Genomic DNA, 17,149 nt, shown 5'->3' with positions numbered 1-17,149 from the left:
AAGGCAACTACAGGGCAACATCTACACTAACAGCTGACCCTAAGGCAACTACAGGGCAACATCTACACTAACAGCTGACCCTAAGGCAACTACAGGGCAACATCTACACTAACAGCTGACCCTAAGGCAACTACAGGGCAATATCTACACTAACAGCTGACCCTAAGGCAACTACAGGGCAATATCTACACTAACAGCTGACCCTAAGGCAACTACAGGGCAACATCTACACTAACAGCTGACCCTACGGCAACTACAGGGTAACATCTACACTAACAGCTGACCATAATCATGAAGCTCATTCAGTGTTAAACTGCTGACAAACTCAGAACTTGATAAAACAGTGTCAAGAAAGAGAAACAGACTAAAAAAACAACAAATGCAAGGACTAGTCCGTACTCACGCTGAGTGAATCCTCTAAAAACAACAAATGCAAGGACTAGTCCGTACTCACGCTGAGTGAATCCTCTAAAAACAACAAATGCAAGGACTAGTCCGTACTCACGCTGAGTGAATCCTCTAGAAACAACAAATGCAAGGACTAGTCCGTACTCACGCTGAGTGAATCCTCTAAAAACAACAAATGCAAGGACTAGTCCGTACCCACGCTGAGTGAATCCTCTAGAAACAACAAATGCAAGGACTAGTCCGTACTCACGCTGAGTGAATCCTCTAAAAACAACAAATGCAAGGACTAGTCCGTACTCACGCTGAGTGAATCCTCTAAAAACAACAAATGCAAGGACTAGTCCGTACTTACGCTGAGTGAATCCTCTAAAAACAACAAATGCAAGGACTAGTCCGTACTCACGCTGAGTGAATCCTCTAAAAACAACAAATGCAAGGACTAGTCCGTACTCACGCTGAGTGAATCCTCTAAAAACAACAAATGCAAGGACTAGTCCGTACTCACGCTGAGTGAATCCTCTAGAAACAACAAATGCAAGGACTAGTCCGTACCCACGCTGAGTGAATCCTCTAGAAACAAGTTGAAAAAGAAATAGATCAATTGCATACATTGGACGAGCAAATGAAGTAAAAGAGGGTAAAGGAAATACAAATGTTCAGAAAATATTTTGATTTGAAAACGATTGCAAAGAACAAAAAAACTCTCCCATTGTCTTGATTTGTTTCAATCGCCTTTGTGTGCTCCTCCTGCGTACTGCAAACATTTCAACCTGTTACCTGATCACGTTGTTTTGGGTTCCAAATGATTTGAATTGATACTATCAACTACTTTCTTATAACACTTACAGGTATGTTATAGACATTGATGGGTGTTTAGCATAAAGCATAAATCATACTACTTCTGAAACTACGAAGTGAATTATATATATATATATATATATGTATCTGTTGATATATTTCTTATTTCTCTAACATATATGGTCTACGTATTGTGGTTTACGTATTGTGGTCTTCGTATTGTGGTCTTCGTATTATGGTCTTCGTATTGTGGTCTACGTATTGTGGTCTGCGTATTGTGGTCTTCGTATTGTGGTCTACTTAAACATGTTTCTCTATGTAATGTTATAATGCGAGATGCTATGAATCGCTTTATGCAATAAGCTTTCAATCTTTTGATTGGCCTGTAAATATAATTAATTAATTATTGTGCCAGATTATAGGCAACAAAATAAAACTCTAATGATCTATGTCAAAAAATAGTCATATGAATTAAAAGTTGTATAACATCAATAACATTACACCCTGTGAAATAAAAAGTTGGATAACATCAATAACATTACACCCTGTGAAATAAAAAGTTGTATAACATCAATAACATTACACCCTGTGAAATAAAAAGTTGTATAACATCAATAACATTACACCCTGGGAACTAAAAAGTTGGATAATGTCAATAACATTACACCCTGGGAACTAAAAAGTTGGATAATGTCAATAACATTACACCCTGGGAACTAAAAAGTTGGATAACGTAGATAACATTACACCCTGGGAACTAAAAAGTTGGATAATGTCAATAACATTACACCCTGGGAACTAAAAAGTTGGATAATGTCAATAACATTACACCCTGGGAACTAAAAAGTTGGATAATGTCAATAACATTACACCCTGGGAACTAAAAAGTTGGATAATGTCAATAACATTACACCCTGGGAACTAAAAAGTTGGATAATGTCAATAACATTACACCCTGGGAACTAAAACGTTGGACAACGTCAATAACATTACACCCTGGGAACTAAAACGTTGGACAACGTCAATAACATTACACCGTGGGAACTAAAACGTTGGACAACGTCAATAACATTACACCCTGGGAACTAAATAGTTTCTAATTACAAGACGAGCACAAGCGTTTGACTTACAACATGCAGCTGTTAGAGAGAAGACATTGCAATCCTGGATTATGGATGATATCCTTAACCACATCTCTTTTAATGGATAATATCCAATGCATCACAGTTTGTGAATGATATAAACAGATAGGTCACGTTGACATCCAAATACGTTAGTATTAGGTCATGTTGATATGATTTCCTTTCCGCCTTTTCAGAAATGTATACAAGTGTATTCCTTGAAGACATCTACTTTGATCTAGTTTGATCTAGTTCTAGTTTGATCTAGTTTGATCTTGATTGCATGAGACAACTGTACATAACGTAATAGCGCTACTCCTGTGTGTCACCTTAATCACCACTGCTGCACGTGACCCAAAGTCAACATTTCCAGTCAGAAGTGTCGCATTAGTGTGTGTGTGTACTACGATGCCAGAAGTAAACATTCCTGACGCAGGCGATGTCAAACACACACACGTACATCAATCATCTTCCAGAGCCCAAACATTCAGTTTAGCTTTCAGTGTAAACAGTGATAATCCCATTGTGTGTCTCCTGGCACGCGTGTGTCGTGACACAGCGCAAGTACCCACTAGTCAGTCAGTACTTAGAGACTAAGACAACTGTTTCGTGTGTCTTCGCTTTGACAGTGCCAATGGGTCAGAACATTTAATCCAGACTTCAATCTTGACCTAATGAAATCCCAATGGCAGCAATGTGTCGTGAGAGGAGAGTAGGGAGGGGGGGGGTGACTGGGAGGGGGTCACTTTTCCTTTCGCCCCCAAAACACTCCTCCCTCGGGTTGATGGAATCTTTGCAAGCAGCAGGCTTGCTGATTTTCTCGTTTTATTGAATGACGGTCTGGTCTATGTGACTCGACCATCTTGCTCTCACTTAAGTCTCGGGCTTCAGGAATGGCAAAGGATTTGTCTTTTTGTTGACCTGGATACAACCACGAGAGTTCCAGGAGAGTTCACAATAAACTGGGACAATAACAACAAAGCTAAGCGATTGAAACCAAACGAACGCTGGAGTTTTTTTGTTTTTTTGTTCTCTTTTTTTTTTTAAATCTCAGACACAAAAGAAATATTAATACAAAGCTTACTATGTTTGTCTGTCTGTTTGTCTGCCTGCCTGTCTGTCTGTTATTCTGGGTGGATTCTTGTACCCGTTATTTCTTCACCTGTCTTATTCTTGGATGAAGTTGAAACTATTATGAGATTATTGTTAATCACAACAAAGGAATCGATCAAAAACTATTATGAAATTATTGTTAATCACAACAAAGGAATCGATCAAAAAATTTCCAATTAATTAATCAGTTAAGCTAAAGGGAAATAAGCCTTGCGTTGAGCATTAGGTCGTTCGCTAAACATTTTAAGCCATGTACTTTTTTAAGACTATAAAACCTATTTTTTGTAAGTACTTGTATGACTCAGTGGTCCAAAAATTGACCAATTATTTTACCAAGTAGTCATAATTAATTAATTTTGTTATATATGGAGACAGTACTAGCTTAAGGGAGATATGCCTTGGGTAATTAGGTCGTCACCTAGAAATGAACAATAGTTGACTACAAAACATAAAACCTTCTATTTTCATAAGTACTTGTCTAGCTCATTGGCTAGCGTGTCGGACTTTCCATCAAGGATGCTTGAGTCCTCGAGTTTAAATTGAAGTCGGACAACTTTAAAAAAAAAAACTGTTTATGAAAAACCAGCACAGAAACCTTCTCTCAGATGTCTTTACTTTCCCCAACGCCCAACTGGTCCATAAAAGTGATTGGACCAGAGCGAATTGATCATGCTTAAAGAAGGAAATTACGCTAAACGAAAAAAAAAAAGGTAAAAATATTTCCAATCGCAAAGATTTATTATTGTTAGTCCAGATCTATTACAAATTAATTACATGATTGATTTAAAATAATGAATACAATTAAACTTAATAAAAGCTTTGTTTTTTTAAAAAGTATTTTTAATATTTTATTTTGTTTTTATTATAGTCTCACCGGTCACCAAAGATGCTTGCGCTCCATCATGGACATACGGTGGCAAGACCGCACTACAAACAGCGATGTCCTTGAGAACGCCGGTATGGACTGTATAGAGGGACTTCTTATGGTCCGACAGTTGCACTGGGTAGGTCACGTATCCCGTATGGGAGACGAACGTGTGCCAAAGGCAGTCTTTTTGGTGAGCTAAAAGGTGGTCGGCGTAACAGAGGCGCCCCACGGAAACGCTTCAAAGACCAGCTTAGGCGCCAACTTTCCTTGGCTGATATAGAGGAGAGAACCTGGTTGAATGCGGCTTCAGAACGAGACAGATGGAGGTCACTCACGAAGGCCGCGAGATACACATTTGAGACCAAAAGAAAATCCGCTGCCGAGGACAAACGCAGACGCGAAAAGAAAATCTAAATCGACCACCTGCGAACAATGATTCTGCTTGCCCTGGCTGTGGCAAACTATGTAGGTCACAGCTGGGGCTGCGCAGCCACGGGAAATACTGCACTCCTCACTAATCTTCGGACTCTAAGACAAGCCTTAGTATTATTATAGTCTCAGTAAATACGATGCGAATTCGATTTATTTGTATAGTGTGACGTGTTCCCACAGCTAATCAGTATAGCCAGCTTGAAGAACTTATGTAGAGACCCCTCAGTATAGCCAGCTTGAAGAACTTATGTAGAGACCCCTCAGTATAGCCAGCTTGAAGAACTTATGTAGAGACTCCCTTTAGTATAGCCAGCTTGAAGAACTTATGTAGAGACCCCTCAGTATAGCCAGCTTGAAGAACTTATGTAGAGACTCCCTTCAGTATAGCCAGCTTGAAGAACTTATGTAGAGACTCCTCAGTATAGCCAGCTTGAAGAACTTATGTAGAGACTCCCTTCAGTATAGCCAGCTTGAAGAACTTATGTAGAGACTCCTCAGTATAGCCAGCTTGAAGAACTTATGTAGAGACCCCTCAGTATAGCCAGCTTGAAGAACTTATGTAGAGACCCCTCAGTATAGCCAGCTTGAAGAACTTATGTAGAGACTCCCTTCAGTATAGCCAGCTTGAAGAACTTATGTAGAGACTCCCTTCAGTATAGCCAGCTTGAAGAACTTGTGTAGAGACTCCCTTCAGTATAGCCAGCTTGAAGAACTTATGTAGAGACTCCCTTCAGTATAGCCAGCTTGAAGAACTTATGTAGAGACCCCTCAGTATAGCCAGCTTGAAGAACTTATGTAGAGACTCCCTTCAGTATAGCCAGCTTGAAGAACTTATGTAGAGACTGCCTTCAGTATCGCTGACACTTGTGGGTACATGTGTATAACTTAGTGAATATGGTCACTAGGGAACAGAGCATACAATCTCAGCCATTTGTTTGCGTTTTATAGAGTGTTTGTGTTGTTGGGAAATAATGTCCTAGTTTGTTCCTCGTAGGGCGGGACACAGAGACAGAGCCCCTGAAAGAGAAGGGGATGGCGTGGGACAGTCAGAAAGAAAAGACACACGGCTAAATATGTGAGAGAACAAACTGTGGACCAGGAGATCGCATTCAGATGTAGAAGTCAATGTAAGACTGTAAGGGAAGGGTTGATTTGTGAGAGAGAAAGACAGAGAGATGAATACAAAATCCTAAAGAGAGAGAGATAAAGACAAAGGGCTGAAGACAGAGAGCTAAAGACAGAGGGATAAAACATATATAAGGACAGAGAGCTAAAGACAGAGAGATAAAGACAACGATAAAGACAGAGAGATAAAGACAGAGATAAAGGCAGAGAGACAGAGAGATAAAGACAGATAAAGGCAGAGAGATAGAGAGATAAAGACAGAGAGATAGAGAGATAAAGACCGAGAGACAAAGACCGAGAGATAAAGACAGAGAGATAAAGACCGAGAGATAAAGACCGAGAGATAAAGACAGAAAGATAAAGGCAGAGAGATAAAGACAGAGAGATAAAGACAGAGAGATAAAGACAGAGATAAGGGCAGAGAGATAGAGAGATAAAGACAGAGAGATAGAGAGATAAAGACCGAGAGATAAAGACAGAGAGATAAAGACAGAGAGATAAAGACAGAGAGATAAAGAAAGAGATAAAGGCAGAGAGATAGAGAGATAAAGACAGAGAGATAAAGACAGAGAGATAAGACAGAGAGATAAAGAAAGAGAGATAAAGACAGAGAGATAAAGACAGAGAGATAAAGACAGAGAGATAAAGACAAAGAGATAAATACAGAGATAAAGGCAAAGAGATAGAGAGGTAAAGACAGAGAGATAAAGGCAGGGAGATAAAGACAGAGAGATAAATACAGAGATAAAGGTAAAGAGATAGAAAGATAAAGACAGAGAGATAAAGGCAGAGAGATAAAGACAGAGAGATAAAGACAGAGAGATAAAGACAGAGGTAATGGCAGAGAGATAGAGAGATAAAGACAGAGATAAAGACAGAGAGATAGAGAGATAAAGACAGAGATAAAGACAGAGAGATAGATAGATAAAGACAGAGAGATAAAGACAGAGAGATAAAGACAGAGAGATAAAGACAGTGAGATAAAGACAGAGATAAAGACAGAGATAAAGACAGAGAGATAGAGACAGAGATAAAGACAGAGAGATAGAGAGATAAAGACAGAGAGATAACGTCAGAGAAAGACAGACATTGAAAGACAGAGAGATAAAGGCAGAGAGATAAAGACAGAGATAAAGACAGAGAGACAGAGAGATAAAGACAGAGAGATAAAGACAGAGAGATAAAGACAGAGAGATAAAGACAGAGATTGAAAGACAGAGATAAAGACAGAGAAAGACAGAGAGATAAAGACAGAGATAAAGACAGGGAGATAAAGACAGAGATAAAGACAGAGAGATAGAGAGATAAAGACAGACATTGAAAGACAGAGAGATAAAGACAGAGAGATAAAGACAGAGAGATAAAGACAGAGATAAAGACAGAGAGACAGAGAGATAAAGACAGAGAGATAGAGAGATAAAGAAAGAGATTGAAAGACAGAGAGATAACGACAGAGACAGAGACAGCTATAGACTTCACAATGTAGAAGAACGTGCAAGTCTTAGAAGAAGAAAATTCTTTAAAAATACCTTTAAAAAAACACTCTATTACCTCTTGATACAACTTATAGAGTGATTGGTTTTAATAACGAATGAAGGCTCGAGATTATGAGACAATGTTTTACCCATTAGACTTTGTTCAAGCTAAATATTGTCTGTAACTCTGTGGTAAAATTGAAACGATTTTCTGATGATACTTTCAATACTACTAACGGCCAAACCAAAATGTTGCCACTGTGGACACTGAGCTAGTCATTCTAAATACATGGTCACATTTCTAGGAAATCATTAGAGCAGTATTCGAGAACCGCTTCCATCCACCCTTGGCCCAGGCTCCACCACGGAGTGACTAAAAGATATTGTAAAAAGCAGTCGTTACAGAAAGGAGATATCCAGTTCAAAAATCAAACTTCTCTGATCCGGAATCAATAGAAAGAGACAAATGTTCACTGATTATCAGGTTTAAGTGGGAAACAAAATGATAACATTAATTATAGCATCATCTACACTCTACAGTCTACACAAAAACAATACTATTGCATCACCTACAGTCTACACAAATACAATACTATTGCATCACCTACAGTCTACACAAATACAATACTACTGCATCACCAACATTCTACACAAATAGACATCATCTATAGTCTACAAAAATACAATACTATTGCATCATCTATAGTCTACAAAAATACAATACTATTGCATCACCAACAGTCTTCACAAATACAATACTATTGCATCATCTACAGCCTACACAAATACAATACTATTGCATCACCGACAGTCTACACAAATACTATACTCTTGCATCACCAACCGTCTACACAAATACAATACTATTGCATCACCAACCGTCTACACAAATACAATACTATTGCATCACTAACAGTCTACACAAATACAATACTATTGCATCACCAACAGTCTACACAAATATAATACTGTTGCATCAACGACAGTCTACACAAATACAATACTATTACATCACCGACAGTCTACACAAATACAATACTATTGCATCACCTACAGTCTACACAAATACAATACTATTGCATCACCTACAGTCTACACAAATACAATACTATTGCATCACCTACAGTCTACACAAATACAATACTATTGCATCAACGACAGTCTACACAAATACAATACTATTGCATCAACGACAGTCTACACAAATACAATACTATTGCATCACCAACAGTCTACACAAATATAATACTGTTGCATCAACGACAGTCTACACAAATACAATACTATTGCATCACCGACAGTCTACACAAATACAATACTATTGCATCAACGACAGTCTACACAAATACAATACTATTGCATCACCAACAGTCTACACAAATATAATACTGTTGCATCAACGACAGTCTACACAAATACAATACTATTGCATCACCTACAGACTACACAAATACAATACTATTGCATCACCTACAGACTACACAAATACAATACTATTGCATCACCTACAGACTACACAAATACAATACTATTGCATCACCTAGTCTACACAAATACAATACTATTACATCACCGACAGTCTACACAAATACAATACTATTGCATCACCTACAGACTACACAAATACAATACTATTGCATCATCTAGTCTACACAAATACAATACTATTGCATCATCTAGTCTACACAAATACAATATTATTGCATCACCAACAGTCTACACAAATACAATACTATTGCATCATCTACAGTCTACACAAATACAATACTATTGCAGCATCTTCACAAATACTAGACTATGTTCTCGTTTTTTAAAATACAATCACTATTTCAGTATCTACCCAAATACGAAACAATGCCATGATTATTGTTTACAAAAATACAATAAATAAATCTGAATAACTGGGATGTCAACAGAAATCGTTTCAGGAATGTGTTATGTGAGAAATATTGGAACGATCTGTGCAATGTTGAACAGCTGGTAAGCGACACAATGTCGTTCAATGCGTTCAAAAAAATCGACGTGCTTGCAGACTAGACGACGTGCTTGCAGACTATTTTGTATTTAAATTGACCGGATGAATTATTTAAAGTCATTGAAAATTCAGAGAAAATAGACTTAACAGCAGGTCACAGCTGTATGCAATCATTGCAAGCTTAGACACAAGCCACTAGAGGAGAATATAAATATTATGGCGTTTGGTTGAGGATCAAGTTTACACTCATCGAGTATAAAGAAATTGTTCATTAAATCTTTATCATAATCTAAATATTATTTTGTAGTTAAAAATCTACAGACCAAGAGAGAGAGAGAGTTATGTGTCTACAATTTCTAAAAGGTAGCTAATGTAATGAAATCCAAATGAAATAGAAAACCAGAAACTGTTACATCGATGAAAATAAAAAAGAAACCCTGGTCTCAAATTATTTCCTATGTTAAGCACGTTATACTTCAGATTTTAAATAAAATTCCCTTAAATGAAGTACACAATTGAAAGATCTAACCCTATAATTATAAGACCAGTTATTCAATAGTTCTAAAATGGAGCTTTACCTGAACCCGTTAATGTGAGTGTAAACTACGATGTCAGATGGTTCTAGATCTATGAAAGCCAAATGGAAGAGCTCATGGTAGATAACTCATTCTCTCACAGCTCAGAGAGTTGTGTCCCATCTACGCACTCACATGACACGGACTTCTGACAAATACTGCAAAAAGAAAAAAAATCTACTCACTTTCTCAGCTTCAAAGTTTGTGTCTTTTGGCAGAAGCTGCTGCTCTGAAGTCTCCTCAGCTATTGAGTCCGGCTCAAAGGTGTCCGGATAGACCACTCCCAGGGTCACTTCCTCTACGGACTGCAGACGGAGCATCCTTCGCTTCATTCTTCGCCTCTGATAAAGTCCAGCATTGGAAAACGTAAATTGACCTCCCTCCACACGCTTGTACCTAGGTGTGTGGTCCGGGGTGGATCCCAGCTCGCTGGTGGTGCTGGGAGAAAGATCGCTGTACGAATGGGGAATAGGACTGGAGTTTAAAGAAGACAATTTGGAGGACTGACTGTCCTGCTCGTAGGGGGGGATGTCTGAGAACAGAACGATGTGATCTCCCTGGGGGGAGGATGGTGGCGTAAAGAAGATGTCAACATCTTCCTCCAATGTGGCTCCACCGGGAACAGGAGCGTAGAACTGGAGCATCATTGCATCACTAGTATCACACATGACTTAGAATTGTTTCTGAGATCTGTTATTAACCTGAGATGAACTCCTATTGAAAAATCAGAGCAGGAAGGACTCAATCCTCCCGTAATGCTCTGGCAAGAAACTTGGCCGTTCAGCTTAATGCCTCCTAGCTACCATACAAGTCGAGTGACTGCTCAGACACGTCCTCCCTTAACTTGCGGAGCTGGGGACACTCGTGCGACACTGTTTCGACGATAACCAGAACGCAGTACTAATTTCTACGAATGGTCTACTAAGAAAGTTACTCTAATAGAAATACTTAGTAGGTCCAGGGAGGTAATATTCTTGAATAGCTATGCATCTTGGTGTAATTTCAAATTGAAACGAATTCTCCTTCCAGAATAGTAAAACCAGAAAATAGAATGTTCCAGGTTTCGTAATAGCTTTTGTTTGTATTGAAATATTTCCAAAAGTAATTAATATTTTATGAACAAATTAATTATAAATTTTACACCGCCGCTCGGTAAGGAAAAAAAATGTAACGAGATAAATGTATAACTCTAGTTCAGACATGTATCAAAACACACCCACACTTTTCCAGGTATCAGAATAAATATTTATGTTTTCTTAACAACAATGCAAATGCCACATTATAAAAATACTTGAAAGGTATATTAAAGAATATTTAAATCCATACTGCTAGTGGACTCTGGGAAGTGTAATCCTTTTTGAACATTTTTCGAAATAGAATATGAACACTTCATTATGATAATTAAAACTCAATGTATTGACGATGGCAATAGAGACGGTTTTAACTTGGCGTAAATGAAGTATATGTAGCAATAGAGACGGCTCGTGTATTCAAAGGCTTTGTGTTATTTGTAAGATAGTTTGCTTGGTAATTGTGTAGAATCTGAGGACAAATGAAAAGAGTAATTCATTAGAAATAATGCAGCAATGATTCAAACAATTACATTTTGAGATTTCAGTATTTAACTTGGCATTTGTGGTTTAATATGTTAAAAATAAATGATTGAAAAAAGCCTTACAGTTGGTCTCTCAATGAAATTCTAGTAGGCTCAGGCTTTTAGTTTCAGTCTTAAATATAGTTGAAGTCAAAGTTCATGTTTCATTTTTAGTGTTGAAATGATTTAAAATAGTCTTAGTGTATAGAACTACATTGTTGTGGTGCCGATAACTAGCTCCGGAATTCAATCAAGTCCATTACCTTGACAACTGCAATTCTTTATTATCATGTGGACCTGAGGAGTCGCCAAACTGACCGACAGTCATTGGTCAAAAAGTTTAATTCATTTCTGCTACTGCACTTTTACACACACACACACTCCGCTGACTCTCATTGAGTGCAAGACTCAGTGGCAAGGTGGCCACACGTTAACATCAGAGCCAAGACTCAGTGACAAAGTGGCCACACGTTAACATCAGGGCCATGACTCAGTGACAAAGTGGCCACACGTTAACATCAGGGCCATGACTCAGTGACAAAGTGGCCACACGTTAACATCAGGGCCATGACTCAGTGACAAAGTGGCCACACGTTAACATCAGGGCCAAGACTCAGTGACAAAGTGGCCACACGTTTACATCAGGGCCATGACTCAGTGACAAAGTGGCCACACGTTAACATCAGGGCCATGACTCAGTGACAAAGTGGCCACACGTTAACAACAGGGCCATGACTCACTGACAAAGTGGCCACACGTTAACATCAGGGCCATGACTCAGTGACAAAGTGGCCACACGTTAACATCAGGGCCATGACTCAGTGACAAAGTGGCCACACGTTAACATCAGGGCCATGACTCAGTGACAAAGTGGCCACACGTTAACATCAGGGCCATGACTCAGTGACAAGGTGGCCACATGTTAAGATAGACAAAGGATGAGTTATTTTTTTTTAAAGTATTTTTTATATTTTTTTCTTGTTCAAAAATGTTAACATCCCTTTTCTAAGGTCTTTGAACCAGTTGAGGAAAGCTATCCGCATATTTAACAATTTAACAGCGTGCTTCTGAAAAGGCAATGTCAATATAAGAATTATATTCATGACAACTATCTTTATTACCTTGGTTATGTCTTCTTTGACCAGAATGTACAAACTAGTAAAATGGCATACTTTCGTTTATTGAGGCTAGGTTGAGAGCTCAGTTTTTTAAGTATCTAGATCTGTGTTGTTATCTTTCTTTCAATGAAAATATAAATCTATTTCTTGATGTTTACAGTGGACGAACTTGTTTGGTCATCCGCGTCAGACTATCAAGAGATTACGGACATTGTTTTATTCGATGAACCTAGGATATTTCTCTGTGGTAGCAGCTGCTTGTGCCACGATTTAAGGTGATCATTGATTTATCTAGCACGTACCATATTGGATAGTGCTGTACTGTTTGTATATCTAGTGTGTACCATAGTTGATAGTGCTGTACAGTTTATCTATCACGTACCATAGTCGATAGTGATGTACTGTTTATCTATCACGTACCATAGTCGATAGTGATGTACTGTTTGTATATCTATCACGTACCATAGTTGATAGTGATGTACTGTTTGTTTATCTAGCACGTACCATAGTTGATAGTGCTGTACTGTTTATCTAGTGTGTACCATAGTTGATAGTGCTGTACTGTTTGTATATCTAGCACGTACCATAGTTGATAGTGCTGTACTGTTTGTTTATCTAGCACGTACCATAGTTGATAGTGCTGTACTGTTTGTATATCTAGCACGTACCATAGTTGATAGTGCTGTACTGTTTGTTTATCTAGCACGTACCATAGTTGATAGTGATGTACTGTTTATCTAGCACGTATACTGACTGATTGTTAATCTAATGTTATTTATGTTAATTCTTACTACAACAATGAACAATGGTGTTTAAATTACAATCATACTGCGTTATAACTCTCTTTAATGGCTGTATTGAAGAGTAGCCTTCTCTTGGACGAATTGGATACGACATAAAAGGAGTTGATAAATACTATTCTAATTCTAGCTCCTCCTCTTCCTTTTGCACCCCACCCCAAGAGCTTTATAGCCCAGAGTCAAGGCTCCACTCAGAAGCGGCCTTAGCAGTGCGTTGGGCTCCGGGCAAGTGTGTTATCAAGGCCAGGAACTCTGTACGACGGGCTGAAAATCACAAAACGATAAAAGATTCTCTTTATCGCGGGGCCCCCTAAAGCCTGGGGCTGTTGTCCTACTCGCCACACATGAGCCCGCCTCTGCGCCACTTTGAAATATCTAGATGGAATGAAGATATTTGGAGGATTATAATTAAAGAATTTTGTGTGCTTATTTTTCCTTTATTTTAGTTATGAAATTTAAAAGATTAGAATGAAACAAACATTACTTTGTGTGTTTACGTTTTGATTCCATGTTTAAATGTCTAGCATTACTAAACAACAATCACAACAAGTGGTGAGTTTAAACCGTAAGTACAAATTAGAGATGTGAAACAAATTAGCCTCATACTTAAAAAGAGTTCACCTCAATGGGTAGATAACTCGATACAAGATAACAACTCGTGAAACAGCGTGTAAAGTACTCACTTGACTATACCCACTAAGACAAACATAATCCATCATCACATCACACCAAGAACTGCCAATGAGGTGAACTTTATCCCAATTAAAACATCACCGAGGGCACATTTATGAACAGATCGCGCGTTTTATCTTCACGCGGAGGGCACGAGCAGAAGTCTTGTAAACAGTGCACTATATAGTTCGGTCCCAACATTGTAAATATATACCTGTAGAGTCTCTCGGAGACCAGGTGTGTTCTGTTTTTGGCTTGATAAAGTCGGCCAGGACCCGCGAATGAATGTGTTACGAAAGGCGTGTCGAGGGGGAACGCACGAGATAAATAGCTGGAAGATTGTCTCCTTACCTTGACATCGAGATGCAACGTCATGCAAAATGCAATAATAGGAGGCTTTTGTTTTTCGTTCGGAATGGGATGGTCTTGATGCGGATCTGAAGAGAGAGAGAGAGAGAGGGAGAGAGATACAATAAAATGGAAGATTTTGAATCATGAATGAAAAGAAATTGAAACTTGTTTCAGTTATTTCTCTGAGGGGAAAGGAGCAAAGCTTGATGTAATGTGTGTGCATGCTTGTGTATGTGTGTTTGTGATAGTTATCAGTGAAGCGGAGCCATATTCTCTAACCTGCATTGTCCTAGATACAGCGGACTGGGTAGTGTTGGTACACTTTAGTGATGTATTTATTTATTTTGCAAACACCTGGATTATCAAGGAATGGTCTAGTGACTTCTCGATATAGGTTAATGACTGATGTATCAATACAAGTTAATGACTGATGTATCAATACAAGTTAATGACTGATGGAATAGATTTAGTTGATGTAATCTAATCTTGTGTTATTATTAACAAAGAAAAAACGTTGCATAGTTTTTGTTGAACCATCGAAGAAGTTTTCTACATTTTGTTACATTTGGGATGCATCAAGAAGTCATCGAACACATTCATTTAGCTGTGCCATTTGAGAAGGAACTCTGAGCGTATTGTACAGTAAGATGAACAGATGAAGTATTCAAATTGTTGAACTAGTTGATGGGTCAATACTAACAGACATGTCTTACAGCTGAGCTGACTCTATGACTCTATGACTCTTAAAACTCAAAGCCCACGGAACCTTGCCTCCATCTGCTTGAATCAACCTCTTCTGTCAGGGAAAAATCTTTTTTAGATCCCTAGTACCAATGGCTCGTATTCCAAGACACTCGGTTTAGAGTTGAGACCGAATGGCGAGCACACAGTGGAAACTTCCACATATTCCTTCGTCATACCACATTCAGCTGTCCGCCATAAAAAGGTTCCCTTGATGAACGGTGTGTGGATAGTGACCTGTTTGTCGGGCCATTCTTCCATCCCTACCAGAGGAATGGACTCGATCCTTAGACACCCCAACAGGAGTTCTGCTTCCTTATTGCCCTAAGGGTCTCCTTTGTTAACCGTTTCCACTCGAGCGTCAAGTTAAGGTTCAGCAGCAGTGTTTGGGATTCTTATCAATAACTTAAGATTGGAATAATTGTTTTGGTGGAGAGTAGAAGTCCACAGGGAAATATAAAAAACTAAACATATTTTTTTTTAAGTCAAGCTTCTCTGCAATTAAATAGTAGCTAGTTAGTAGAGCTAGATATGACAATGTCAAGTCAAAGTTAGTAGAGCTAGATATGACAATGTCAAGTCAGAGTTAGTAGAACTACATATGACAATGTCAAGTCAAAGTTAGTAGAGCTAGATATGACAATGTCTAGTCAAAGTTAAACAAATTTGTAAACAATCTAATAGGAAATGTTTAGGGTGGGTGGAGAGGGGGTTAACATGACACAGATTATCAAGCACAGAATTTTCTTTTTCAAAAACTACAAAAGCCAAATTTCCTCACATCCCCCCCCCCACACACACAGTTTCATTTACCGTGTAGCTTGGTTGAGAGCCCTCTCCCTTTTCTCACCGCGACACAAACCCTGAGCTACAAAGAGAGGACTTATGTTTGTGGTTAGACAATGTAGTCTTTTGTGTGTGCTGTAGCTATTCCAACACCTAGACTTTTTCTTTTTGTTCTTTCTTCATAAAAAAAAAACAACTAAAGCAACAAATCTTAAATTATTAAATGCATCATAAGAAATTATTCTAGTCTTTTTTTTTTTTTTTTTGTAATTCTTATCTAATATTTTCCTAAAATACCACTCATTCATTCATCCATTTATGTATGTATCAAGAGATCTCATCAACTGCTGCACGGATTCATATGTAATTTCGTACACAGGTTCCTTTTACCTCATAGGTCAAGACACGGTTTTGACAGATTCGCAACCTGAACGCCGTTATTCGCGAAATAAACGCAAGCTTTCAATGAAATTGTAGTATTTCATTTCGGTCTTCACCAAAAGGCCACACTCTATCTATTTCATTTCGGTCTTCACCAAAAGGCCACACTCTATCTATTTCATTTCGGTCTTCACCAAAAGGCCACACTCTATCTATTTCATTTCGGTCTTCACCAAAAGGCCACACTCTATCTATTTCATTTCGGTCTTCACCAAAAGGCCACACTCTATCTATTTCATTTCGGTCTTCACCAAAAGGCCACACTCTATCTATTTCATTTCGGTCTTCACCAAAAGGCCACACTCTATCTATTTCATTTCGGTCTTCACCAAAAGGCCACACTCTATCTATTTCATTTCGGTCTTCACCAAAAGGCCACACTCTATCTATTTCATTTCGGTCTTCACCAAAAGGCCACACTCTATCTATTTCATTTCGGTCTTCACCAAAAGGCCACACTCTATCTATTTCATTTCGGTCTTCACCAAAAGGCCACACTCTATCTATTTCATTTCGGTCTTCACCAAAAGGCCACACTCTATCTATTTCATTTCGGTCTTCACCAAAAGGCCACACTCTATCTATTTCATTTCGGTCTTCACCAAAAGGCCACACTCTATCTATTTCATTTCGGTCTTCACCAAAAGGCCACACTCTATCTATTTCATTTCGGTCTTCACCAAAAGGCCACACTCTATCTATTTCATTTCGGTCTTCACCAAAAGGCCACACTCTATCTATTTCATTTCGGTCTTC

At 38.5% G+C, this 17,149-nt stretch overlaps 1 protein-coding gene across 5 annotated transcripts in view; it reads right to left on the bottom strand.

Moving 5' to 3' along the window:
• Window positions 1–17,149, bottom strand: part of LOC106059246 (cAMP-specific 3',5'-cyclic phosphodiesterase 4C-like) — a 295,596-nt gene that overhangs the window by 271,062 nt on the left and 7,385 nt on the right. For 2 of the 5 annotated variants that reach the window (XM_056029187.1, XM_056029188.1), the window contains exons 2-3: window positions 14,426–14,511; window positions 10,076–11,432 (exon numbers count right to left, since the gene is read on the bottom strand). In XM_056029187.1, coding sequence (XP_055885162.1) covers window positions 10,076–10,558 — 483 coding nt within the window. In that variant the 5' untranslated portion in view covers window positions 10,559–11,432; window positions 14,426–14,511. Of the gene's footprint in view, window positions 1–2,336; window positions 3,017–10,075; window positions 11,433–14,085; window positions 14,269–14,288; window positions 14,359–14,425; window positions 14,512–17,149 lie in introns of those variants that run through there. The other 3 variants (XM_056029189.1, XM_056029186.1, XM_056029196.1) reach the window with 3 other exon arrangements.

The sequence above is a fragment of the Biomphalaria glabrata genome, chromosome 5 (assembly GCF_947242115.1).
Source record: "Biomphalaria glabrata chromosome 5, xgBioGlab47.1, whole genome shotgun sequence".
NCBI classification, from domain to species: domain Eukaryota; kingdom Metazoa; phylum Mollusca; class Gastropoda; family Planorbidae; genus Biomphalaria; species Biomphalaria glabrata.
This window is presented reverse-complemented; position numbering and strand designations above follow the sequence as displayed.